The sequence below is a fragment of the Thermobia domestica genome, chromosome 9, assembly GCF_964235325.1.
Source record: "Thermobia domestica chromosome 9, izTheDome1.hap1.1, whole genome shotgun sequence".
NCBI classification, from domain to species: domain Eukaryota; kingdom Metazoa; phylum Arthropoda; class Insecta; order Zygentoma; family Lepismatidae; genus Thermobia; species Thermobia domestica.
Genome location: NC_137462.1, coordinates 37,004,136 through 37,031,924, shown reverse-complemented (window position 1 = coordinate 37,031,924; position 27,789 = coordinate 37,004,136). Strand labels below are relative to the sequence as shown.

Below are 27,789 nucleotides of genomic sequence, written 5' to 3'. Positions count from 1 at the left end.
AGATCAAAAAGGATAGCTTAGGGCCTTATCAAACCAAAATCCCACTCTGGAGTAGAGAGTCAGAAGTTAGGAACTGAATTCGTTAATAGAGATGAGGTTCAAACCAGAAGTGGTACCAATCAATCATTTCCATTTTTAACATTGGTCACTATAGATCAAAAAGGATAGCTTAGGGCCTTATCAAACCAAAATCCCACTCTGGAGTAGAGAGTCAAAAGTTAGGAACTGAATACGTTAATAGAGATGAGGTTCAAACCAGAAGTGGTACAAATCAATCATTTCCATTTTTAACATTGGTCACTATCCCTTAAGGGATCTAGGGTTTTTGGGCTATTTTTTAGACTTTCAGTCAAGCAGCTACTGCATCGTCACTATTTATCCTAGGATCATGGTTCATACCTCATTCTCTTCAGAATGGAGCTGGCTTTCAAATGGTACCACTTGCATGCTCATACCGTATACCAGGAGCGGGAAAAATGATGTCAAAGAGAAAATTTTGGAGGGAAATTTTTTTCTCGCACTTTGGGCCCCTCTGGAGCGGCCCTGTATAAACGTATCCATCTAAAAAATCTGATAAATAGTACTTGGTATACTGAATGTGTGTGCCAAATTTCAAGTTTCTATCTTGAATACCAAAGGCGGGAGAAATTTTATCAGGAATTCCCACCATGCCCCAAATTACCGTAAAACACCATGATCTCAGGTAAAAAATTTCCTGAGACATTCCTAATTACCCTAGGATCATGTTTCGCCCATCATTCTCTTCAGAATAGAACTGCCTTTCAGGCTGTTTGACTCGCGTGTCTCCATCATGTATCTAAGGCGGGAAAATGATGAAAAACGGGATTTTTTGGGTCTAAATATCCTTTTTTTCAACTTTTAGCCACCCTGGACCTCCCCTGGTTTAACGCAGAGATCTGAAAAAAATCTGGTAAATATTACTCGGTGGGCTGAATGTTTATGCACAATTCCAATTTTCCAGGTGCAAAAGTAAGCCCGCCAAAAAAACAATATACCGACAATGTCCCATATTCCCGTATACAGAGGGAAATTTTTAAACATTCCCTGAGACATCCCTAATCACCCTATGGTCATGTTTCGCCCATCATTCTCTTTAGAATAGAACTGCCTTTCAGGCGGTACCATTCACTTGTCCCCATCAAGTATCTAAGGCGGGAAAATCCCGTAAAAGGGATTTTTTGGTAAAAATTCCCGTTTTCAACGTTTAGCCCCTCTGTATCCCCCTGTTTTAACGCAGAAATCTGAAAAAATCTGGTAAATACTACTCTGTGGACTGAATGTTTGTGCACAATTTCAATCTTCTAGGTGCAAAAATAAGCCCGCAAAAAATAATACCGAAAATGTCCAAAGTTCCCCTATACAGAAGTATATTTTGATAAAAATTCCCTGACACTTCCCTAATTACCCTAGGGCCATATGTCGCACATCATTCTCTTCAGAATAGAACTGCCTTTCAGGCGGTACCATTCACTTGTCTCCATCATGTATCTAAGGAGGGAAAATTAGGAAAAACGGGATTTTTGGGTAAAAATATCCCTTTTTTCAACTGTTTGACCCTCTGGATCCTCCCCCCCCCCCCTGTTTTAACGCAGAAATCTGAAAAAAATCTGGTAAATACTACTCGGTGGACTGCATGTTTGTGCAAAATTTCAATCTTCTACGTGCAAAAATAAGCCCGCCAAAAATACTTTACATAACCTCCCCCCCCAAAAAGTATTACACGAAAATATAACTTTTAGACTTATGACGTCATCTCCTCCTATGTCTCGACGCAGGAAGGTCTGAAACCATACGTAATGTCTTCTACAATGCCTCTGGACTTGAAAAACAAAAACAAAAAAAAAAAAAAACCGGACGAAAAATCTCAAATAGAAGAGAAATAACGCAATGTACCATGAAAAACGCATATGGTACAAATTGTACCAAAAGTTCCCCAAAGGGCTATAGATCAAAAATGATAATAGCCTAGATAGCGAGAAGCGATTTCCTGCAATTGATTCAGAAGCCTTATCACTGCGAAATTAAAATACCGCTAATTTTACAGTAATTATGTGATATCTTCAAATAGGTAAAAGATAATCAAAATGTGGCAAAAAGATCGCTTTAGAGAGTATTATTTTGCATGAGCTGCCGTTATCACGAGTCATTTAGTAGCTTTCCGTCGACAGCCACTTAGAAACGCGAAAATAAATGCCGATTTTCTAAATGGCTGTTTCTGAAGTTTGCGATTCGAAGAAATCTTCAACCGCGGAGCACCACCCAATTGTCAGGGAAGGTCTTTCCTCTCAAGAAGTGACCAATTTCTCGGAAGGGATGGTAGTCAGTGGAGGAGATATCGGGAGAATATGGTGAGTGAGGAAGGGTTTCGAACTGCAACTTACGGGGAGCCTTCACCATCCTTTGTGAACACGTGGGCGAGCATAAGGAAACTGTCTCTTGGCTATTGTTGAAAATTTGCGGACAAGTTTACGGTGCATTGCATGGAGCTCAGCATTATAACGATCTGCAAGCATAGTTTCACCTTCCCTGAGAAAGGCATGATGGATCCTTCCACCATATACGTGGGTCGTTCAATATATATTTCCCTAAGCTGTAAAAAAAAATTAAGATACATATGTAAACTATACGTATACAGGATGGCTCAAAAGTCCCATGACATAGGGTAACGTTATGTAGTTACGTTTTCAGTTATGTTGTGCGTCCAGGTAAATGGCAACCTTGCACTTTCATTTTACATTGGGAGCATAGAGAGTGTACAGACCAAACGGATCATCCGATTTAAAAAAAAATCCTTCATTTTAGATTGAAAATATTGTATTTGAAGACGGTTTCCCCTTTTACATTTTGTTATGACTCTGATAATAACAGAGTTACTCTGTCAGGGGACTTTTGAGACATCCTCTACGTGTACGTGGGCCCTTCCTAACTTCTCCACTTAATCCTCATTGAGATTCAAGCATGTATCTCACCGTTGCACTAATTTGTCCAAACCATTTGCAAAAAATTAGGGTTCTGGTTATTTAGCACTCTGAACTCGTTTTTAGAGAAACGCAATCGACATAAGCGACCTGGTCTCCTAGCAATAACACCCACCCTCTCTACTCAGCACGCCAACAAAACACAAAATTGAAGAATTAAGGCGGGAAGATTGCCCTACCTTCTATACAGCTTCAATTTAGCGCAGTTATTTTAATCTTTTTCAAATGTTAAAGTTTGCATTGCAAGGTGAACGTTTTGAAACAGGTGAAGAAGTGATGGGGAATGTGAGGAAAGTGCTACGAGGCACATCCAGAAAGTAAGTTTCCCATGCGTTCCATAGCTAGGAAATGGTATGTTGCGCGAAGCGACTGCGTGTACGTGAGAGAGTAAGGTCCTAACATGGCGCATGCGCCAGCAGAACTTCCATAATTCTCTCAGTAGCGTCGTGGCAGTGATTGAAGATTGGCGTTCCTATTCCAGCTCCCGCCGCGTGTGAAGTGCGAGCAGTGATAAAGTTTGTGAATGTACAGGGCATAGCACCGATTGAAATCCATTGTCAGCTGTATCGTTGCAAAAATGTCAATGCTGACCCTGTGCACCTTGCTTTGTGCTCTAGGGTCACTTGCTTCAACACAAAATTTCTTGATCAACAGGCATTCCGTGACAGTGGTGTGCAATAAGGAGCGGAAAATCTGCAGGAACTGCTTGCTCATGCAGTTAGACCCATGGACCTGGCACAGCTAACGATGGATTTTGATTGGTGCTATTCCTTGTGCATTCAAAAACTTTATCACTGCTCGCACTTCACACGCGGCGGGAGCTGGAATAGAAACGTCCATCTTCAACCACTACCACGACGCTACTGAGAGCACTAGGGAAGTTCCGCTAGTGCATGTGCCATGCTAGGACCTTACTCTCTCACGTATATGTAGTCGCTTCGCGCAACATACCGTTTCCTAGCTATGGGACGCGTGGGAAACTTACTTTCTGGATGCGCCTCCTAAATAGCCAGAGCCCTGATTTTTTGTAAAGGGTTTGGACAAATTGATGCGACGGTGAGACATATGCCTGAATCTCAATGGGAATTATGTGGAAGGTGAGGAAGGACCCTCCTACAAATGTATGTATAGTTTGTTAATGTATATTAAAAATTAAACATTTTACAGCTTAGGAATAGCTACTTATAGTACATTGAACGACCCATATATCACTATACCAGCAACAGCACTTTCTATGCGTGGATGGGTGGTTGAGGAAACCGTCCTAGACGTTGATCACTATCCAATCACTGTCCTGGCCATTTACAATTTGTCATAACGGATGCAATTTCACCTGAAGTGACAATCATTACTGCATGTAACCAGGGCTGGATTAACCCATCTTGAGGCCTGGGGCTAGAAAAAATATGTGGTGCCTGCTGACTTCACCTAATACATTTCTGTGAAACTACAGTAGGAAAGTTAAGGGAATATGTTTCATATTTTTGGTCATATCTTATTTTATGATGATGATTATATCTTCATGATTCTTTTAAGACAGCCACTTGAGATTTTGATCAGAATGGAGGCCCAGGGCTATAGCAATCCCCCTCCTTAATCCGGCCCTGCATGTAACTAAGAATTTACTTTGCTCTCTCCTTCTTTTTAAAGGAAACATGGATGTTAAATTGTGGGGTGGCAGATTTGAGGAACGTACAGACTCAATAATGGAGAAGTTGAATGCTTCAATTAAATACGATCAGAGAATGTGCCTTGAAGATGTCGAGGTATGTAAGAACTACTTTTTATTAGTGTTGATCTTACCGAAAATATGCTATATTTTTCTCTCCTGAGAACTGTAGTAAATAATAGTTAATTAAAAATCTATAAATTTGTTGAAGGAAACATTTTGTTCAGCGTTTAATATGTAATTATTAGCCTACTGTAACATTTACGAAAGGATAAAATGAATCTCTTCAAGATAACAAGTAAGATACTTCTGGGTGTACTTAGGTCCAGTCTATGGATTTCAATACTGCAGTCAGAAACAAACTTTTAGTGGAGTGAGTTCAATACGAAATTTAGAGGGACACATCGAATCTTCTAGACCATTATTCAGCATGCTTCATGGAAATTATAAAATACAACTGGATCCCATACTTACTTGTGTCAAATATGTATTGACGGGTCTCTCTCGTTCGTCGATTATGTGTTAGTCCCTGGTTTGGTTCACTTTGCGATATAATAACGCGCGACCGTATATGGCCAGTGGTGCTATTCAGCCGGTTCGCAACAGGTTGCTAGAACCGGTTGTTAAAATATTTCGAGTTCGCAGAACCGTTTGTTATACGCAGACATAACAGTAGGCTAAATTATACCTAGTTATACCCAGGAACTGTAAATTTTAATTTAACTATCTTTGTTTTACAAATTCTTACAGCTACGGGGTTAAACATATGATCTCTTAGAACACGTTATAAGCGTTTATTTCTTAATCTTAAATGCTCAGATATCAAGAATGAAAACTGGGATCAAATGGGTGTAGTCCTGCGAGTTATTTATATTTCGAACGGGTACATACCATTATCAACAATTCTCGATTCATTGTTTTTAAATAATGTTTTTAAATACACTACTTTTAAAATAATATTTGTATTGATTTTGTAATATTATAGTAGCTTAAATCTACAAGATTCTATGAAGTAGTGGCTCTATGTAGCACTGCCCATTGTTGATGTTGCTGAAGGCGTTGACTGTCTAAATTGGTTTTTAATTATTGAATGCTTTATGACTTAAATTCTACAATTTCGCGACATATTCTATGTAATACACCGGTCGGGAGCCACTGCTGTAAGCTATCTGTCACATTCGAGCAAAGGTGCCCGAACTCATGAGGTCGGCGCTCATGTGTTCGGAACTCACTCTCAGTCAACCTCATAAAATAAGCGTGAGGTTCAGTGAGAGCGAGTTCCAAATCATAATGTGAGCGTGAAGTCGAGTGAGCGTTATGTCGGAACGATATTAGTGTGAGGTCGAAAGAATGTTCTAAGCGTGAGGTCAAGTGAGCGTAATGTCGAGATGATGCTATGAGCGTGAGGTTGAGTGAGTCGCTGTTGTGTGTGTGAGTTCAAATGAGAATGAGGTTGCAATGATGTGAGGGTGAAGTCGAATGAATGAGAGGTCGAAAAGATGTGAGTATGTGATTGAGTGATCGTGAGGTCGAAATTATCTTGTGAACGTGAGTTTGAATGAGGTTAGTCGAAAGTAGACATCTTCGCATTTAAGGTCTTTTCCTCCTTGGTGTTTGTTATGTTCTTAAATCCAACAGAGTCTGATCTGAAACATTAATATGCATCATAGGAAGCTATTTAATATTATGTTCTGAATTTTAAACACTATAAGGTCACTAGATTAGGATTAGGATTAGGATTTTAGATTTTTGGGCATCTAAGGCCATTTAGCCCGTCACGTTTTGAGGGATGACGTCCCTCAGCGAACACACAATCCAGGGAAAGGGAAGGAAGAAAGGATTTGGGAAGGAAGGAAGCAGCCTGGGACCTATAAGTTAGGAACCACGCCGGCATTTGCCTGGTGTGAATGAGGAAAACCCAGGAAAACCTCATTCAGGGTGGCTGGCCTGAGAAAGCGTTCTTACACCTTTGCGACCGAGTGCGTCACTAGATTAAAAACATGCTTTGTGTAAAGTGACTCGCCCACTCATAAGAAAAATTACATATATTAGGTTAATTATATGTTTATTGTTCTTTAATACTGTGAAAAATAAACTTAAATTACTTTTTCTTCTTTTTTTAATAAATAGGGAAGCAAAGTTTACGCCAGAGCTCTGGAGCGGGCAGGAATCTTAACTTCTGCGGAAGAAAAGCTTATTACAGAAGGATTGGATAAAGTGAGTAATATGGCTAAGTCGTCATTTTGGAACAAATGCTGTAAACTTAACAACACTTAAGAAAAAGAAAGCAGCATTTCTATCATTAATAGCTGTTTAATTCTATCAGTAATTCAAATTTATGTTTGTTGTCTCCTGTCTTCATAATTCTGTGTGAAAGGACTTGGTGAATTTTTGATAAGTGTACAAATTTCTTGAAAACAAACTTTCATTTCCTCAAAATTTACCGGGGCCGCAGCCACAGTAGGGCTCCACTCGGTCCGGATCTCTCCTCCCCAAATTTCATAAGTGGGCAGACATTTATTCACTTTCTGAACAAAATATACTTGCTTTAGCAGAGAAATGATTGATGTAATCTAATGATTTGATCTTTTCCTTCATTTATAGTCTTTCTTTGGTTAAAAAAATAATTTAGTTATATTATTTAAGTTGTTTTATGTTTTTTCTCGGGTTAGAACAACAATAGTTTCATATTACATAGACGTCTTGTAGTATTGAACCCCCTTTACCCCAAGAACATCAGACCCACAACAAAAATTTCTTCATGCGCGCCTGGAGTTTACTATCATTGTGGTGCATCGTTCTTATTCTTCCGTTGTTTCTCGAACTATAAATATACTGTTTTCTTACATTATCAGCAGTAGGGATGCGCACGAGACAAGATTTATGGCTGTCTCGTCTCGAAAATGTGCTGTAAAAGTGGTATCTTGACTCGAAAAATGTAGTTTCTCTATTGGAAGAGCCGTGTCTAGACTCGAATTTTGTCAGGAAAATCCTGTCTCGACTCGTCTCGTGCGCATCCCTAATCAGAAGTGGTGTATTTAAGGGGGGCCTCCGACCTTAAGCCCCCGAAATTTTATTTACTATATTAAAGTAAATGAAATAACTTACAGAATTTTCACATTTTCAGGACTAAAGTTAGCAAAGCTCCCCCGGAAACAAAACCCTAAATACGCCACTGATTATCAGTATCAAAATTTCATTTTAAAAAGGGAGAGAAAGAAGAAAATGTAACAATGAATCAACATGCAAGTGTGTGTAAGGTAAAATTAGAAGGTTCACATTTATAAGAAGTAATAGGTAATATACTACATTTTAGTACTGTAGTTATTATTGATGTAAAACAGTGACTGCCATACTGTCCACTCGGAGCAGCACCGCGAATTCATTGTTGATAAGGGATGCGCACGAGACGAGTCGAGACAGGATTTTCCTGAGAAAATTCGAGTCGAGACACGGCTCTTCCAATAGAGAAATATACATATTTCCGATCGAGACATCAGTTCTACAGTACATTTTCGAGACGAAACAGCCACAAATCTTGTCTCGTGCGCATCCTTATTGTTGATAGTGTTGCGAACGAAACGAGACGGGACGAGAAATAAAGATTTCTCGTCTCGTTCCTTAAATTTTTGTTAAAATTTGTTGCTTTTAGATTCTCGAATAATTCTTTCTTGTCTATTCTCGATCCTCAAAGAATTATTCGTCTCATATCGATTTTCGAAAAGTTTTTCTCGTCTCGTCTTGAAATGTTCTCGTCCCATTTTGTAAATTTATGTACAAAATATATGTCCCAATTTTCTTCTTAATTTCATCTAGAAATTATCAGAATTCTTTCGCGTCACGAGAAATCCATGTAAGGTTTCATATAACGACATTTAAACTAAGTATATTTACCATTGGAGTACATTACGGTGTAATGACTTCCGTATCTTTAAACGTTGATAAATACTCTTCATTGTACTTGCACAGTCACTTTATAGTTTTTATACTATGTACCATGTAACATTAGAATAATGTTTGAAGATCTGAAATTTAGGTGAACTAAACTTAGTATTGTCCACGAGACCTGATAAATTTCTCATCTCATATAGAATTTGAAATTTTGTCTTGTCTCGATCGACTCATTTTTGTGACAAGACGAGTACCGTCATTTCTTGTGTCGTTGGCAATACAGTAGAGCGTCGATTATCCGAAGTAATTGGGGGACATGGGTGTTCGGAAAACTGGTTTGTTCGGATAATCGAACTGTACATGTTTATTTGCCAAAAAGAAGTACTGTACAGTAAATTTATTCATAAAAAGAAGTGTGCTGATTGTTGAAACACAGCGACTGGCGGCTTGGCCGGTCAGCAGCGCCTTATGAAGGCCCCATTAGAAGCAATGTTCCGCCAGCGGTGGCTCAGTACGGCGACTACTGTGGGAAACTTGGTTCGGGAGTGAGGGGATGATGGACGGTAGGGTGGGAGAGTAACAGGTGCGAGCGAGTACACAGTTCGGTTAAGCGGTCGTTCGGTTGACCGACGTTCGGATAATCGACGCTCTACTGTATTACTCGTTGCTCGTTTGAGAATAACTTCGGTTCTCCTATGCAGGCCACAGCGTTATGCAAAACTATAACCATGAAAATAGTAATAGGATTATTCGTAAATAGTTTAATGATACACGAAATTGAAAATATTATATCATTATATTGTACAATAAATTTTGATCTCTAATCATCAAATTTGGATAGCAGGCAAACCTATTAGTACAGTCAGCGACAAAAGTTCTTTCCGTTTGATTAAATTAGTTTCCTAAATAACTTCAGAATGGAAGGACAATTTCAGTAAAGTTTTCAGTAAATTAAAAAAAAAGTAATTGTCTGTACGTTATCGCCACCGTTATTCCCCAAATATCAGCCATACCACCGTTATTCTCAAAATAAATTTTACCAAAAGCAAAGAACTTTTGTCGCTGATTGTACATACCTATGATTGACATTTAGATATTGTTAATACTATTTTACTTTACGACGCAATGATTCAACCATTATATATATATATATATATATATATATATATATATATATATATATATATATATATATATATATATATATATATATATACTTAACGAAAGTGGAAATATGTTGTGGACTTAATTGAAGGATCATGCATTAGTAATATGATATAGTTGATATATATCATATATCATATATATTATAAAAATTGCTGAGAGGATAAAAGGTTACAGATATTTGGATGTGAAGTGAAGAAGGTGTAGCATGTATAATAGCACATAAACAATATAGGTGATGATATAAATATTGTAATGAGTTAAGTTTTAAAGTACTATTTTTTGGGGTGGGTGGGTGGGATATTTTATGATTATATTACAAATTAAAATTTCACATCTTGTCAACCTGTAAAAGGACAATCAAATAATGAAAAGAAATCCTGACAATTTCAAAACAAAAACTTCCAAACCAAGATTTCGATGTTAGTTATATCGAAGCAACATTCGACCTCACAAGGAAAGTCAACATCTGTTAAATCATAATTCTTTTAACTTTTCAAATAAAGAAAGGAAAAAAAAAGAAAAAAAGAAAGGAAAAAGAAAGAAAGGTTAGGTCAGTATCTCCATACTTAATCTTAGATATTTAGAAGGTAAATGCCCTAAGAGTAAATTACTAGTAACATATATTGAAGAGCTGTCTTATTATTGTTAGACAATTACTTTTTGTCATCTAGTTATGATCAAAATCGTATCTTCGTATTTACTTGTATGTAAATACCAACTTCGAGGACGTTGTTTAAGATTATCCATTATTCAAGCTCTAGCCTTCAATAGTTGCTGAATGTTTTAAGACAAAATATGTTTTAAGTTTCAGTATTTTGTTCTTGTTAAGCAAACTAAATTTGGTGTTTTAATGCTCGTTAGATGTATTTCATGCTAGATCAAAATACTAAAAATAATTTGTCACATATTTATGTATCATAGTTTAAGATTTAAAATGTGCTTGACGTAGACCTAATTCAAAACTTCGGTATATTATAGTCTATTTCACAGATTATTTTCTTTTCGAATACAGGTATCTGTGGAATGGAAAAGTAATACGTTTAAAATCCTGGATTCAGATGAAGATATTCATACAGCAAATGAAAGACGATTAAAAGTAAGTATTTTTTTTTAAAAACAAGTTTGGTTTATCAAAACCCCTTTATAGGTTTACCCTGTATGCGCGTATGCGTGTATGTGTTCGGGGGACAAAAAATCAAGATGTAGGCCTACTTCATGGATCGCCAAGAATTTTGTCCAGGATGTTGAAAATCTAGTTAGGAATGAAGCTCGTGGGTGGGGGGGGGGTTCAAATCGGAAGTGGGAGAAATCAACTATTTCTGATTTTAATGTGGATCACAATAAAGCAAAAACAGCAAATAGATAGTAAGAAGTTGTTTCATGCAATGATTAAACGTCCTAAGGATACATTTCATCTCCATCCCTAACTGTACTAAAACCAGCAGTGATAGAAGTTCACTACAACTTCCCATTTAAATATTAATCTACATAAAGCAAAAATTATAAGAGATAGGAAGAAGTTGGTTTTCGAATCGATTTGAAGTTCTATAGTCCAGAAGGTATAACGTCATTGGCTTTTCGCGCTTAGATATGCTCGTCACTGGAGGTGTTGTAAGAGAATAGCCAATCACCACCAACCGTCTACTGCGCTCAGTGAGCCACGAGTAACCAAACTGGCCACTCCCCATAAACGTCACTACGATTTTTCGCTCGAAGCCAACGAAACGTTATGCCTTCCGTACTATAAAGGTAGGTATATCATGCTCTTTCTTAATCGCCTATTCAAACCGGAAGTGGAAGAAATCAACCACTTCCAGTTTTAACGTTGATCGGTAGAGCAAAAACGGTAATAAATAGCGTTTTCTGAAATCCATTAGGCATCGCAAAGATATTTTGTGTTACTACTCTAATCTCTCTACTAAAACCGGAAGTGGTACAAATTTACTACTACATCCGGTTTCAATGTTAATTAAGGAAATACCATGTCACACAAACCAAACTTCTTTATGTGGTGTACACGTGATACTGTAACTTCTTATTTTATGATTTAGTTTAATATTTCTGTATAATCATCTTCATTCATGCATCTGTTCATTTATTTTTGCAAAACTATAAAAGTAGCCATAGGTAATAAGATCGAGACATCCGACTAAAGATGGACATGACGTGTCATTTGCATGGAAAATATACATACTCCAGGATTGTTCGAGTTCTAGTTGGGAGCGAGTGGGTTAAATATCTATCCCGTTCAACATGAAGGAAGTGGGATGCATATTGACTTAAGCTCAAGGAATGCATACAATTCTAATCTATATCATGGGTTCTTAAATAGGGGCGTCATTTAGGGAAGGCAAGAGGGATATTGTCCCCTTTGAGTTTGAGAAATACATATTTTTTTAATCAATTGTTTACTAATATACTAATAAAATAACGTGAAAATTTGGTGTCAGTGGAGAATTTTGCTCCTCCACTCCCATCCCAATCAAGAGCTGAAATGACACTACTGTTCTTAAGGAGTAGCCAATTTAGTTGAGTTGAGTTGATTTTAAGTCCCTTTCAGCAGCGAGGCTATATGAGACCGGACCTACTGATTAACATGGAATCCGAACCACATGAGCTCCCGCCGGGAATCGAATCTGGGCCTCCCACGCCAAAGACGCGTACACTAATCGAGCCACGAAGGAGCTCAGTAGCCGATTTAGTAATAGCCATATCCAACTACTACAAATTAACCAACATATATGTGGATTTCGTATTCGTAACATGTACTTTACTTCTGTCACTATTATTGTGTAACAGAGAAGGAAAACTCGATTCTAAAAAGAAAACTAATGTATCATTAGTTATGTCTACAACACATTATGTTACAGTAGTCATTTTTATTATTAAGTATCCTGCCATTTGGCAGGTCCTGGGACGATTGACTTTTTTTTTTTTTTTTTTAATTTTTAGATTTAGGCCTGGAAATGTTTCTTTTACGTTTCTCGATCTTCGGCTGCTTCTTTTAACTCCCAATGTTTTCTTCTATTTTACAAATCATCGATTACTTGTGTTCTTCTTCCTATTTCTCGCTTTTCTTCCATCTTTCCTTCTATGGCGGTATGAATAAGAATTTCTTCGCAAGATGTGTCCAATTCAATTGGCTTTTCTACGAAGGATGGTGGCTAGAAACGTCCTCTTCTCTCCTATCCGTGTTAAAACATCTTCATTTGTTACTGTCTCTATCCATTTTATCTTCTCCATCTTCCTCCAACACCACATTTCGAAGGTCTCTAAATATTTATTCTCTAACTTCCGTAATGTCCAAGTCTCTGAACCATACATTTCAATACTGCAGATATAGCGCTTGACTAACTTCTTCCTAAGGAACTGAATAAGATTGTGTGCGAGTTTTTGTTTTTGGGGAGATAAGCTTCCATGCTTTATGTCATAAAGTTGATTAGTTAAACAAAAACGTGCTAGCCATCACAGTGGTAGAAAGGCTCACTTTCAGTGTACAAGGTATCTGGATTGATCTGAGGCCATGTAATTATTTTTTTGGTCATTAACGAGATTTTGAAGGATGACTTATTATTAACTTGGGCCTCCGAATCATCACCACAGCTTGAATCCCATTGTAGTTGGCAGGTGTATAGACCATCATGTAAGATCAAAACATACACTACGCGCCCTTTCCCACCACACTATCTAGCTTCCAAGAGAGTTAAATATCAGGGCCAGCCATGTGAATTTGAGGTGGACTAGATTGCGTCCAGTGACGACGCCAGAGAGAAGATAAGGGAGAGGCCGCCTTACCCTGACCCTGAAGGGCCCTTAGACTAAGGTGACCAGGTATCCCGTTTTATAAGGGACAGTCCTTTTTTCCGACCCTTGTCCCTTCTTTTAACTCTCAAACGGGACGCCTAAATGCCCCGTTTTTTAAATCAAATATGAAAAAAGTGTCCCGTAATTGTTATTTAAAATAGAAATGATGAGAGCGAATTCTACACTCTTTCGTTAAAATAACTGTGTATAGAGCTACTATTTTGGTACCAATACTTAATGGGAATTTTTAGGTCGTGCCTGGAACTGGCAATTAATACTGGCAACTTAACAAACGCTACAGTATCTCATTTAATTGTGTATTTTGTAACTTTAAAACACTACTGGCGACCAAAATCCAATCTAGGAATTTTATACCTCTCTCTTCCCCCCAACGCGATTCATAGATATATATATGTCCCATTTTTGCAAGTTAAAATTCTGGTCACCTTACCCTAGACGTATTGTAAGGTAAGTGAAATAATATAAAATTATTATTTTCGTTGTACCAAAAAATAAATAAATAAAATGGCTCATCAAAAATTTTTCTGCCCATTCACCTGCTCCTCCAAGAAACTAAAGCTGGCGTCGATACTGATAGTATCCGTCTATCAATTATTCCATTATTCTTGAGAGTCTTATTTTAGCTCACAAGAAGTAACTCTGGGAAGTTAAACTAAAAGTATAATTTCACATCCATTTTGTGTGGCTGGCAAATCTTGTATTGCTTATGTAGGGATACTTCAATAGCTCATAGTTGGAACGTGTTCTTAGTATTAATGGGCCTTATACAGAGTCGTTCTGACGCGTTATTAGTGCCACATTTAAGAGTTCGACTAACATATGTTTTCTGCAGTAGTCAGGTCTTTAGTACCACGCTAATCATACGTCAAAACGATTCTGTATATGGCTTCATGTCTTTAACATATATTACACAATTCATTATTCTTGTACTTTACAGTGCATTTATATACAATACGTAAGCTAATTCTATTACATAATAAAACGTGAATGATTTTGTTTCTCTTAGGAAATTATTAGTCAAGTCGCTAGCAAGCTTCATACAGGAAGAAGTCGAAACGACCAAGTTACCACAGATTTAAGACTATGGTTAAGAGGACAGTTGGACTTATTCAGCTCATTTATTATTGATTTAATTGAGGTAAGATTCGTTATTGATATTATTATTATTATTATTATTATTATTATTATTATTATTATTATTATTATTATTATTATTATTATTATTATTATTATTATTATTATTACAGAAGGTATTTTCCATTTCAACAACATTTTAATCTTTACTCTATAGCATAGGGGAGAAGTACAAGCTTACAGATGACGAGAAGAACCCTAGCAGAAGTACTTTGACATAGGTATGGGCTCGCCCACTTTTCGCACGGGGGTTTCAAATGACACTACGGAATAGCACACACATAACTTTACCCGGAGTAGCAGACATCTAAGTATAGACCACACCTCAAAAACCGTAAATGTACTTGACCGTGTCGTTGACCTTTCCCCGCTTCCCCTGTTTTAAGGTTCTTCTCGTTATCTGTGAGCTGTATTTGTGCAAGTTTTCCAATGATTTTAATCAACTGAAAGAATTTACAAAAGAATTAATTGAAATATAAGTCATTCATGATATAACTTGATTCAAAATTGAGGTTGTTGAAAAAGGAACAATGGGGCATGGAAAGCAGTTTCTCCCACTTTTCCGCCATATTATGACATGCGAAACTTTGAACTATCATTACTTTTCCCCCAATCATTGGGCATTGGCAGGACGTTTACTAAATGAAGTTTTTTTTTTTTTTTAACTTAAAGAGCAAATTAATGTAATTCACCTACACGAGCTTCATATGATAAACATGAAAGAAGGGTCGCGCAAAATATTGCAAGGTTCTACACGTGCTGCCAATACCACGCACTGGCTGTAAACAACTTCAGACGACAACCACGTAGAAGACATCGTTAACCATGGTCAAAGATCGTCAAGTCACGAAGATTAATAAAGTCAGCAACTTTTCTGGATAAAAGGAGCCAGAACACCGCAGAAGGTTTCGATCTCCACCGATTGATCATTACTTCCACTGTTTAGGATGCCTGGTCTCTGAGGGTTCCTTTTGCTAGAAAGCCTGCTCTCTGCAAAACACCTCGCCACTCTCTAGAACTCCTGGTCTCTGAGTTTTATCCTTCTCTCTAGGATGTATGGTCTCTGAGAGCTCCTTCATCCTTACCTCTCTTTAGGACGTTGGTCTCTGAGAGCTCTTTTAACCTTTCCACTCTCTAGAACTCCGGGTCTCTGAGTTTTATCCTCCTTTCTAGGCAACCTGGTCTCTGAGAGGTAGCTATATACACTCCTTGGGCGCAAAGAGCCTTGCATCTCTCCCTAGGACGCATGGTCTCTGTTCCTACAAACTCATAAACAAACTATCAAATACCCAAGAAGAACTTATATTTGAACTACAATTATTATTACTATTGTATATAAGAAGAAATTTTATAATTAAAGGTGATTGGGAAAGTCCAAAATTCCCGTGTACCACTTCTTAGCTCTATCCCAAAAAGAGAGAATTTTACAGTGTTAAATATTATCCGTGGTAATGCACAGGACATTTGTTTCGTCCCTCCTTAATCTTGTTTTTTGATTTTCTTAATTTTTATTTGGTAATTATGTTTTTAGTTGGAAAGAATAAAGTTATAATAAAGAGGAGACGTATAGTGTCCCAAATAGCATAGTGTCCCAAAATGTTAAACTGTATTTTTAATTTAACTAGTTTTTCTTCTTTTAATTTTTACAAATTTAGAGGAGCCGTTTATTAAAAATATGATTTTCATCACCAAAAATGAAATTTTATTAGGCTGTTGAATATTAATTTTTACATGACCTTTACCACAAAATTATTTACAATAAAATTTATCATTTTAAAATTTTGATTAGCAGGAGACCTGCCATTCTGTTTCTATGTGAGCTTCTATTTTGATAGAATAGATATTGCTGTTAACAAAAAGGTAAACTTACGAAAGGAATATCTTCGCCATCCTCTCCCTTCTGAATCCAGTGATTAAACTATCACCAAAAGCAGCCTAGCGTGTAGTCAATGTAAATATGCCTAACACCCCCTTCCCCCCCCAAAAAAAAAAACTCTTCAATACCTCTTTTAAAAACTTATATAGGCCCTTCTTTTTACTTTTACATCCTTCATTTGTAAAACAGTATCTGTTTCTCTTTCTGTTTTTAGTTTTGCTTTCTTTCCTTAACCTAAAATTATTTTAAAATTAAAAATTGTCCTGTTATTCTTAAATAAACATTTAAAATACAATATCTCAACAGGTAAACATGTCCTACATTTTAAAAGTTATACCTAAATTTAAAAAATTCGTTTGTTTTTTTCAATAAACTGCACAATATCATTACACATTTACTAGTAATATTATGAAATAACTTATAATAATTCATGTGGTATCTATTATTCCGTTGTTGGCAATACCAGACTAAATAAATAGTGTATTTTTATTTTTTCAGTATTTCAATACATCTGTATAGTAAGAGTAGTAATATACCGTATCTAGTGAGATTATAATTTATGCTTCTTAATTAATTATTTATATCTAAAATAGGTAAATGCGTGTTAGTATTTTTGGTTGAAATTTCTTTTTCAGTCCTTAGTTGAAAGATCTTCAAAAGAAGTTGATGTTCTAATGCCTGGCTACACTCATTTACAACGAGCTCAGCCTATACTATGGAGTCATTTTCTTCTGAGGTGATCTTTTACTATATTTTAAGTAGAAACAGTAATACTTATGTAGTCCCTTTCAGCTCATTACGTGCATTAGACATACTTTCAGTGCCGTGCCATGGCGGGGAACGAGCGGAGTGACGCCCCAGGCGCCGAAGTAAGGGGCACAAAATTCAGGAGGAAGAAAGAAAAGAAGTAAAAAGTAATAAAAAAATACTCGAAATCAAGGAAAAGCAGCATTTATTTTTGAAAATTTTCTTATGGTGGCGCTTTGCGGCTGGTCGGGGTCTGTTGACCTCATTGGGGGCGCCGTCGTATACTCTCGCCCCAAGCGCTGATTTTCTATGGCACAGCACCGCATACTTAATACTATTTTGTAGTATTCATAGTTAGAAGGTAGTCTACAATGCATTTGGACACTTTTATACACTATGTTTATAAGCTTAATATTCATTAAAATACGTAATAGTGTATTTTATGTTTATATTTTCTTCAAATTATGTGTTCATAAGGTTTAGAAAGTTCTTTAAAGAAGGAAGACTGCAAGGTCAGAAGTATCATTATCTTCTTTTTCTGTGAAGATTACTAAATGCTAAAGTGTCAACTGAGAATCGAACATCTGATTGTTCATTCTCAATCTATTTAAATCTTACAAGGTACAGTACATTCGCGAAGTGTCCCCTAGGGATTCGAGTAAAATTGATTCCTCCGCGGCCCAATGTGTATTGTACTGATTTTACAGATAATTTGCATATTTATGGGTCTTCATATACCCCGAATTCAATCATACACTACTATAACGCTTGGACCCAAAATTGGTTTTAATTTATTTAGATGTAACTGAACATAAATGTGAGCTTATGCAAAACAAATTGGATCAAGTACTGCTTATCTGACTCATGTTACCCACCCCGTCCGCCATCATGGGTCCGCCATGTTGGATTCAACTTCCGGCTTTTAAAGTGGGAATAGGTGCAAGTGATACATCAAATTCATCTACAATTTTCTCGGAAATTCATTGGTGTAATGAATTTTACCGTAGCTTGTACCGTTTGAAAAGTATTGCGTGTTAATTCACTCCAGGCAATTCGCGTATAGACATTGCAGAGTAATATAAGTTACACTTACGATTTGATGTTGACAAATCAGAACAATTGTTAACTGGAAAATACTGTAGCTATAAACAAACTCTTTACAACATTAGTCATGTCAGGGGCGGATCCAGGACCGACTTCTGGGGGGGCGGTGGGTTGTCATAATGCTACTTTTAAGGGCTCCAAACTCTGGGATGGATTTTATTTATATATATAAAATAAGAAAGTTTCTTCTTCTGGGGGGGGGGGCGATCGCCCCGATCGCCCCCCCCTTGGATCCGCCCGAGTCATGTCATAATCTTATTACATTTCTGTGAGTGATTAATATTACTTCTATGTTATACTCAGTGGCGTATTTACGATTTTGTTTCGGGGGGGGGGGCTTGGCTAACTTTCGGAGGGGGCTTTGCCTGAAAATGTGAAAATTCTGCAAGATATTTCATATACTTTACTATAGTAAGTAAGATTTCGGGGGGGGCTTAAGCCCGGAAGCCCCCCCCTAAATACGCCACTGGTTATACTATAACAAGGAAGTATTGTATTACGGTTAAAATGCCTAATGTACAGTAAATCCAGATACGACCAGATTTGGGTGAAGACCTACCATTTCCGTATTGACGTCTGTGTCTGTATGTTTGTACGTTCAGAAAATATTTCGTCAACGATAAAGGACGTAAAAGATTATATATATACACACACACAGAGCCTGCACAATTTTCTATTTGGTTCCATATTCATGAAATGCCTGACATTTAACATAGTGGCCCAAAAGTAGGTATATACCCCTGCATTGATCAAGTATAACATTCTAGATTATGGATTTATTTTAGGGATGCATTCGAGTCGAGTCGAGTCGAAATTTAAGCCTGTCTCGACTCGTCTCGAGAAAATGTTGTCTCGACTCGAAAATATGTTTCTGTCTCGACTCATGTCTCGACTCGACAGTCTCTGTCTCGACTCGACTCGAATTCGAGTCGAGACGTCTCGAAATTCGAGTCGAGACAAGATGTACAAGTTAAAATATACGCACACATCAGCCAGACCATCATGACTACCTACCTAATTGTCAGTATGTCGACATTTGGCATGGATAAAAACGGCGACACATCTTGGCATACACGCAATGATCCTTGATAGATCGCTGGAGAGAGCTGGCACCACATGTGCTCACTCAGTCACCTAATGCCCGTAAATTCCGGGAAGGGGGGCGATGTGTTCTGACGTCACGTTCAATCACATCCCACAAGGGACATCAGTCAAATGTCCGGCTCCAATTTCAATGAAACTTTTTTTGCTGATAGAAGGCATGTATGCATCATTACTTGTGATGACAAATTTTTGCCATGGTGCATGTTTTCTATTTTTTTTAATAACTTTTAAGAGTTGTGATGTGGTTATTAGAGATTACCACAGAAGTCCCTTACTACCCTTTGTAAACGGAGCGTTAATGAAGAAAAGTGAAGAAAAACCATGTGGATACATATAAGTCCTGGGGGGAAGTCGTATGGTAGATATGACCTTGATGGCAGCCATCTTGAAATCCGCCATTTTGAATTAAGGTCAAGTTTTCAAAATGGGAATAGGGTAATATGATACATAATTTCGGGCTAGAATTTAATTAGAAAAATAATGGTGAGATTAGTTTTAAGATACACCCATTTGGGGGAAAGTTACCGGCATATTAATTGTTTTTTTACTTACTGTGTGCGCAAGACCCTTCTTACTTTCGTCTCAAGACCTGTAAATCGATCGCAACGGCAGAGTCCGGTTTCGCACTAGTGTTTAGAAATCTTTAAACTCACTTGAGGCAATATTTGTGGATTATTGTATTGTATTTTGCCTTTAATTAAATTTGAACCCACTTCATGATCTTGTGTAAAGTATCACTAAAAGAGAATTTCTGTTTTTATGGAGAACGTAAGCATTAGCAATTATAAAAGGTGAGTAAGGTGCGTATGTATTTATAAGAAAGTTTATTTTACGAGTCTTTTGTGGTTCCGCCAACCTATTCTTTAGTTGTTTTTTTTTTCTTCAAAATACTCATATCTCATAAATAAAAGAGCTATTATAAAATCTCTTACCAATATTCTTTAATACTTATACAATTTTATTTATTGTAAAAGCACTGGCGAGATATTTCTTATCGCCCACTAAAATTATGGTGGAGCTCCTTCGTGGCTAACGGTTAGCATACTTGCCTTTGGCGTGGGAAACCTGGGCTTGATTCCCGGTGGGAGTTCATGAGGTTCGGATTCCACGTTAATCAGTAGGTCCACGTCTCACATAGCCTCGTTGCTGAACGGGACATTAAAATCAGAATCAATTCAACTCAAAATTAGGGTTTTGACTTTATTATGATGTCATTAGTTTAAACGCCCAACTGCCCAGTAATTATAAACATTGACTACATTATAAAATTGTAATTGTGACGACTAAAATATCAGAAATTAAAGATTATTTTTTGGGTTTTGGAACATTTTGAAAAACGTGAAAAACTGGTACTGCACCGATACAACACACCTTTTGGATTTGTCATTGTGTAAAGTGATACAAACTAAAGAAGAATTACAACTTTATGAAATTGTATTAGGACTTATTATTTAGAAATAAACACCAAATAAGTGTAATAGTTCATATCCGTATCAAATACCAAGTTTATGATGAATCAACTACACAAAGTAGGATCCAAAAACGCTCATTGCAATTTGTTCCATCCTTCAGTCGAACCAGGAACTGAAACATAAAGAGTGACATTTTCTTTTTAAAGATACTTTGTCCAGCTAAGTATTGTGAAGGTTTGTGCCAGTAGAAGGAATTGCATTCCATTATACAAGCACAATTTCACAACTTTATGTACACATTACTAAATATCGAACACCCTTGTCCATATGATTAGCGTACGCGTCTTTGGTGCGGGAGACCTAGGTTCGATTTCCGATGGGAACTCCTGTGGTTCTGAACCCACGTTAATTTGTAAGTTCACGTCTCATATAGCCTTGATGCTGAAAGGGACACTAAACTCTAATCTAATACTAAATACAAATATTTAAAGAAAAATGATGACGCACCAAGATGACGTGAATTTGGCTATCAAATCCATTTTGTGTTTTCAGTTATTTTCTAGTAGTATTTTTTCTAGGCATCCTTTCAAAAGACAGTGATGCAAATTTCGTAACTGCGAATTCCTGTTAGAAGCCATGAAATTATCCGATTAGATGCAAAATTTCCCGTCCACTAAAATAGATACCGTAAATTTACAATATCTAACAATAAATAATTTTGAAAGATATCGCTTTCGAGGGAAAAAATGAAGTGAAATCTTTGAGTTTTACGTCCCACGGTTATGCCGGTTAGGCTAAAGGAGAGGGGTGATGATGAGAAATTAGTGAAATCGTGGAATGAAGAAAGTGGGAGGAACGGAAGAACCCCGAGGGAACCCACGCACACGGTGTTTGTCCACCACAAAGTTCACTTGGTACGAGCTGGGATCGAACCAGGGTCCCCAAGCACCAGAGGTGAACGATCTACCACTGAGCCACCGCGGCCCCGCTTTAGAGGGGCCATGACGTATAGTTGAACTCATTCTCGTAGTATGAAAGGCATTATTTATAATTATGCATGATAGGATCACAAACAAAATTTAAAAATATTATGTGCACTTTCTTTTAACAAACATTATATTGTCTTTTATGGTGTGGAAGGGAATGTTATGTTCGAAAAAAAAGTCCTTAACATGATTCTGGTTGCTACACACTGCATGTTTCTAGCCACAGAAAAGATGCAGCGATAGGTAGGCTATTTTTCAATTGCTTTACATTAGCTTGATGTTTCAAGTCTTTTGTGTGTTTCTGAAGTTCACTTTTACCACAAAAGAGCTCAATATTAACATGTCTTACATAGCTTTGGTTCGATTCTCAACACGGACTGCAACTACCCGTTAAATTGTGCATCCGAAAGGCACTCTTTGTTAAACCTCGCTTATCACCGCTCATCTTAATAATATATATAACTTCACCTCGAAGCAAATGTTGCATTTCTCTCTTTCGTCCTAACACAAAACAAAACTAACCACAGCTGTGACACGAAGGAGCTATTTCAAAAAGAAACAAGCTGTGCTTCATAGAGATGTGTACCAAATGATAGAAGTATAAAGTATTGTTTCCTTTCCTGTTTATTGATATCAGTTGGTGTTCTTAATGAGTTTACTCATTAGTTTAGAAAGAGTATATATGGAATTTGGACATATGTTGTACGTATTCTCCTGAGAAATTGATGAGACCAGAAAAATTATAAGGACAGATGGAATAGGTTTAAGCGCATCTACGTGACTTTATCAAATATTTATTCTCCATAATGGTACCACGCGGAAAACTTGGTATAGGCCTACTTTTATCTTTGCCTCCATCTGTTAGCTGTTTTGTATCATATATATCGGATGGTTTTGATATTTCTTCTGATCATTAAAACAACAATGGTACCTGTGTGCGTGCAGAAATGCAAAAGCACAAGGTAACTTCCTATTTGTTTTGGAAACAACAAACCCATTTCACGTGTGCGAGAGAAATTGAGCACAGCGATATCGGGTGTTTACTCACGGTCAGTTCGCAGCAGGAGTCCATGGTAAAAATTTGGCTATCTCGAAAACACTCGCAAAACCTTACAAATACAAAAGACTGCGCTTCAAAGAAAGTTTAGACACAGGTGTTTCAATTTTCTTTTAGCATCGTTCTTCAGCAAAAAAAGAGTCGGTTCATTGTATTCGAAAAAGAGAAGGGAGAAAGGGTGAATTTATATTTTATGTGGGGGGTAACGTTGTAAGTAGTATAAACAATACATACCGCTTCCGACTCTGTACGCATACACTAGCCGCGGAGTTCACACACACACACAGAATCAGAGTCCTCACACACCAAGGGTGAGAGCTGTGCCACTGAGTCACAGCGGCCACGGGGCTAGGTCGAGTCCACTTTACGTTCATAGTTTCTTAGTACATAAATGTTACGATTATGAAATAGATTTTCCTTAATGAGTTGCATAAAAACAAAAGCTTTCGAAATGCATTAAACAATTAGCTCGATTTGAGTGTGAACTTAAAGTTATATCAGAGTGTAAATACGGATACGCACCAAAGCTCGAAAACTTAATACACTATTTCTCCTATATAGTCAGCATGTATCAAGCAATCATTCAGCTTTCATTTGAGAGGATGGAAATCGAAGGCCCCTGAACAACTATGTTACTAATGTGCGGAATGTATTTATCTTACAGTGAACTGCTTTGATGCCAAGTGGCCTAACTCCAAAATTGAAATTTTCCAGGAGTGAAAGTTGAAGTTCAATATCTCATGAACAATCCATATTTCTTTTATGTTGGGAACCAAAACCATAACTACTGTATGTAGTTCATTGTTTTATAACTTAGTGTTTACAAAAATCCTTTTAAAAAATACCTATTCATAGAAGTGGATGGTACTTATCTGTACTAGTTCTTGGCATCCAAGCAGTCCATTTATTGTAATACTAGCTTAATATACCCATTCTTCGCATGGGGGCTGTATTTGGAAGTCAACACCTGTGGAAGTATCACCATTCATTTCAGTGACCGCGAAAACTAAGGATTTGACACTAGTATCAATCAATATGGGCTATTTATACATGTCTCGGTATTCCTCACCCGCTGACACCCGGCCCGCATACAGTAGTAGCTGAATTTGCAAGTCATCGCTGATGGAAGTGTCACCATTGATCTCAGCGAGCGTGAAAACTATGGATTTGACACTAATGTCGATCAATTTGGATTACTTTTACTACATGTCTCGCTAAACGCCCCCCTGAGACCCCCTGGTTCCAATTTTGACAAAAACGCTTCGCCTTAGACTGGGACCTGGACCAAGGTATCCGTGACCAAAATTTGGTAACTCTCGGTCAACTTGTCTGGTCCCCAGGTTGGTCCCAGTAAACGCCCCCCCGAGACCCCCCTGGTTCGAAATTTAAAAAAAAAAAACGCTTCGTCTTGATCTGGGGCCTAAGGTACCCGTGACCAAATTTTGGGAACTCTCGGTCCACTCGTCTGGTCCCCAGGTCGCACAGACAGACAGACAAACACACAAACAAACTCTTTATTTTATTTATATTAGATAAGATATACTATGTAAAATAGTCTCGTATCATAATATGTGATGTACAACAAATGTTACATTATATATTATCCGTAGCTCGTGATATGCTGCAACATATTAAAGCCTCAGAATAGTTGGGCAAGCGAATAATCCAGAAGTTACGTAACCCTATTGCGTTCATGGGAACGAAAACACAATAATTATAACTACGCTAAATTACTATAGACTACCAACTGCTCATTCAGAGAATTTATGAAGTTCACTCTATCGCAATAGTTTTATACAAACTAGATTTAGACTACGGATAATAGTTTTATACAAACTAGATAATCAATTATTATTATTATTATCATTATATTTACAGTACAACCAAATACAACGACATTAACTATTAGTTCTAATTAACTGAATTGAGCTGAAAATTAAATCTTGATCTTTAAAGATTAACTATTAATTTTATGCGTTCTGTACCTTTCTAAAGGAATAAAAGCTGGAATTGGTTTCAAGGCTGTTTCTGAGTGAATACTTTCTTCAAAATAATATTAAAAATTATAGAAAGATTTTCGAGACATTCGAGTCGAGTCGAGAATTTTAAGAGCCGTCTCGACTCGACTCGTGTCTCGACTCGAAAATTCGAGTCGAGAAATACGTTTGTCTCGACTCGTCTCGAATTTTACAAAGTGTGTCTCGACTCGAATCTCGACTCGAATTCGAGTCGAGTCGAGTCGAGATTCGAGACATGTCTTGACTCGAGCGCATCCCTAATTTATTTTCTTTGACCGTTCCGGGCTGAAGTTAGAAGTAAAAAGACGTTAAGAACAAATAATAAAGAAACTGGGTCTACCTGTTTGATGACAATAAGAATACAGTGAGCTGATCAGTATGGGACTGTATACCTACTTTTTGGGCCACCCTATACAATACGCTGGAAATAGTACAAGCTACGGTAAAACTCACTACATCAATGAATTTCCGAGAAAATTGTAGATGAACTTAATGTATCACTTGCACCTATTCCCATTCGAAAAACCGAAAATTGAAGCCAATATGGCGGGCGGGGTGAGTAACATGTATCAGAGAAGCAGTACTTGATCCAATTTGTTTTACATATGCCCACATTCATGTTCAGTTACATCTAAAGAAACTAAAAGCAATTTTGTGTCTGAGCGTTATAGTAGCGTATGATTGAATTCCGGATATATGAAGGCTCATAAATATGCAAATTACTGGTATGGGCCGCTAAAATCAGTACAATACACATTGAGCCGCGGAGAACTTTGCATTTGAATCAATTTTACACGAATCCCGAGGGGACACTTCTCGAATGTCCTTTGTTAGATCGTTGTCTCACAGACTGTTGTGAGAGATAAAAGACAAAGTGAATGTAAAACTGATAATTGAGTGACAAAGAAGTTTTAGTACCTTTAACTGTTCTCATCGTAATGACTATGAGAGTTGTGCCTGATATACGCGGCAGGAAATCGAAAACGGTCAGGAAAGGTAATATGAAAAGGCACTTAAATCGTGTTTGTCTGGCAGCTTGAAGTCAACCTCGAAGCCTGAGCTTCCTCACACCTTGCTGTAAGTAGTATCGGTTAAACTACAAGTCTCTTCGAGTTGTCAATCGAATGAATGACTAAATGCAGAGAGTCTTTTTCTATGTGAAACGTTAGAATGCAATCTGCATTCCCCTTTCATATTTTCTTGTATAGCAGTTTCACGTGTCTATCTTGTAGAATAAAATAAGTTTTGGGTTTGTCTCAAGAATAAGAATTAGATTTTGGAAACAACCTTGACTTAATCCATTCAATTCAGGCAGTTGGTGCTTAATATTCACGACTGCCTTAAATTATTTACATGAATTTACAAAATAGAAAATCGGAAACGAAAACTTACCAAATGCTTCAACAGGCTTTCAAGAATGATACTATGAACCGCACACAAGTTTTTGAGTGGTTTGGGCGCTTTAAGTGTGCTGAGATGAGTGTTGAAGATCGTGCTCGTTCTGGCTGCTCTTCATCATTTCGAAACGACGAAAACATCGAACAAATCTGCCCCAAAATCAGCGAGGATCGTCGTTTCATGATCGATGATATTTCAAAACAGGCAGGTGAGTTGGAGCTCGTACCAGCGTGAGGGTTTGCAAATGAGACATGTTGCCGCTAAGTTTGTTTCTCGCCTGCTCACACAGGATCAAATCATTCGTCTGAATTAGAGCCAGGACTTCAAAAATCAGATTGAAAGTGATCCAAACTTTTTGACCAACATGACGACATTTTCCGAGAATTAAACAAAATCTAAAAGAAAAATATTTTGATGGTGTAGAGGCTGTAAAAAGAACTTCGCAGAACGCATTGGACGATATAAAAGTTCCAGAGTTCCAGAGTGCTTCAAACAGTGGGAAAGAAGATGGGATAAATGAATCGCATTTAATGGAGAGTACTTTGAAGGAAACTGAAAGAATTTTGTAAAAAATGTAATAAATTATCTTTTTAGAACAAAAGTCCGGTTCATTTTGGGTCCTCCCTCGTACTACAATGTTTTGTGATAGTTTTTTTTAATGTATTGAGTTTGATTACCTATAATATATAGTTCATAACTATATACTGTTCAACTTATAGAGGTATCCTAGTTAAGGTGATAGCCATACCTCCAAAGGTCCATGATACATATTCATAAATTTTCTTGATATAGCTACTATGTTCAACATAAAATCAACACATTCTTTTCATCTTTTATTTTTCTTTTAAAAATCAATCACAAAGATAGTACAGTGAAACCTCTGAATAACGGACACCAATGGGACATGAATTTTTGTCCGTTACTGAGAGGTGTCCGTTACAGAGAGGTTACAGAAATCTAATTTTTCACAACGGTAATTGTATGCAGTAATATCAGTAAGTACATTATGTATGAGAGTAAATTCGTAAAATTCAATATGAAAATACTCTATTTAGTACATAATTTGAATTACGCGGAGAGATGGAGAAATTCATTTCTGTTAAATAATATTATTACTGGGGGATATGTTAATATATTCGTATACTGCAATCGCCTAAACTCTTTTGTTTAGCGAAAAAGGCATGCTTTTTCCTCTACAAGGGTAATAAAATTCATTAGCAATTGTCCTCTGAAAACCCTCAGTACGGTTGCGGAAGAAAAGTGTGTGTTTGTGTACTGGCGCGGTACTTTCGTTGGCGAAATGGATGAAAAGGCAAATTATTGGGAGTGCATATGTTTATTGATCCAGTCGCAATCACACAGAATATCCTCTAAGTTGAAAAGGAAGCCTGGAAAACTCCAA

At 37.2% G+C, this 27,789-nt stretch overlaps 1 protein-coding gene across 1 annotated transcript in view; it reads left to right on the top strand.

Moving 5' to 3' along the window:
* The window catches only part of Argl (Argininosuccinate lyase), a 65,411-nt gene that overhangs the window by 1,363 nt on the left and 36,259 nt on the right, over positions 1 to 27,789 (top strand). Inside the window, exons 2-6 of the mRNA XM_081770903.1 lie at positions 4,650 to 4,765; positions 6,799 to 6,885; positions 10,739 to 10,822; positions 14,558 to 14,689; positions 17,197 to 17,297. Coding sequence (XP_081627029.1) covers positions 4,655 to 4,765; positions 6,799 to 6,885; positions 10,739 to 10,822; positions 14,558 to 14,689; positions 17,197 to 17,297 — 515 coding nt within the window. The 5' untranslated portion in view covers positions 4,650 to 4,654. The remainder of the gene's footprint in view (positions 1 to 4,649; positions 4,766 to 6,798; positions 6,886 to 10,738; positions 10,823 to 14,557; positions 14,690 to 17,196; positions 17,298 to 27,789) is intronic.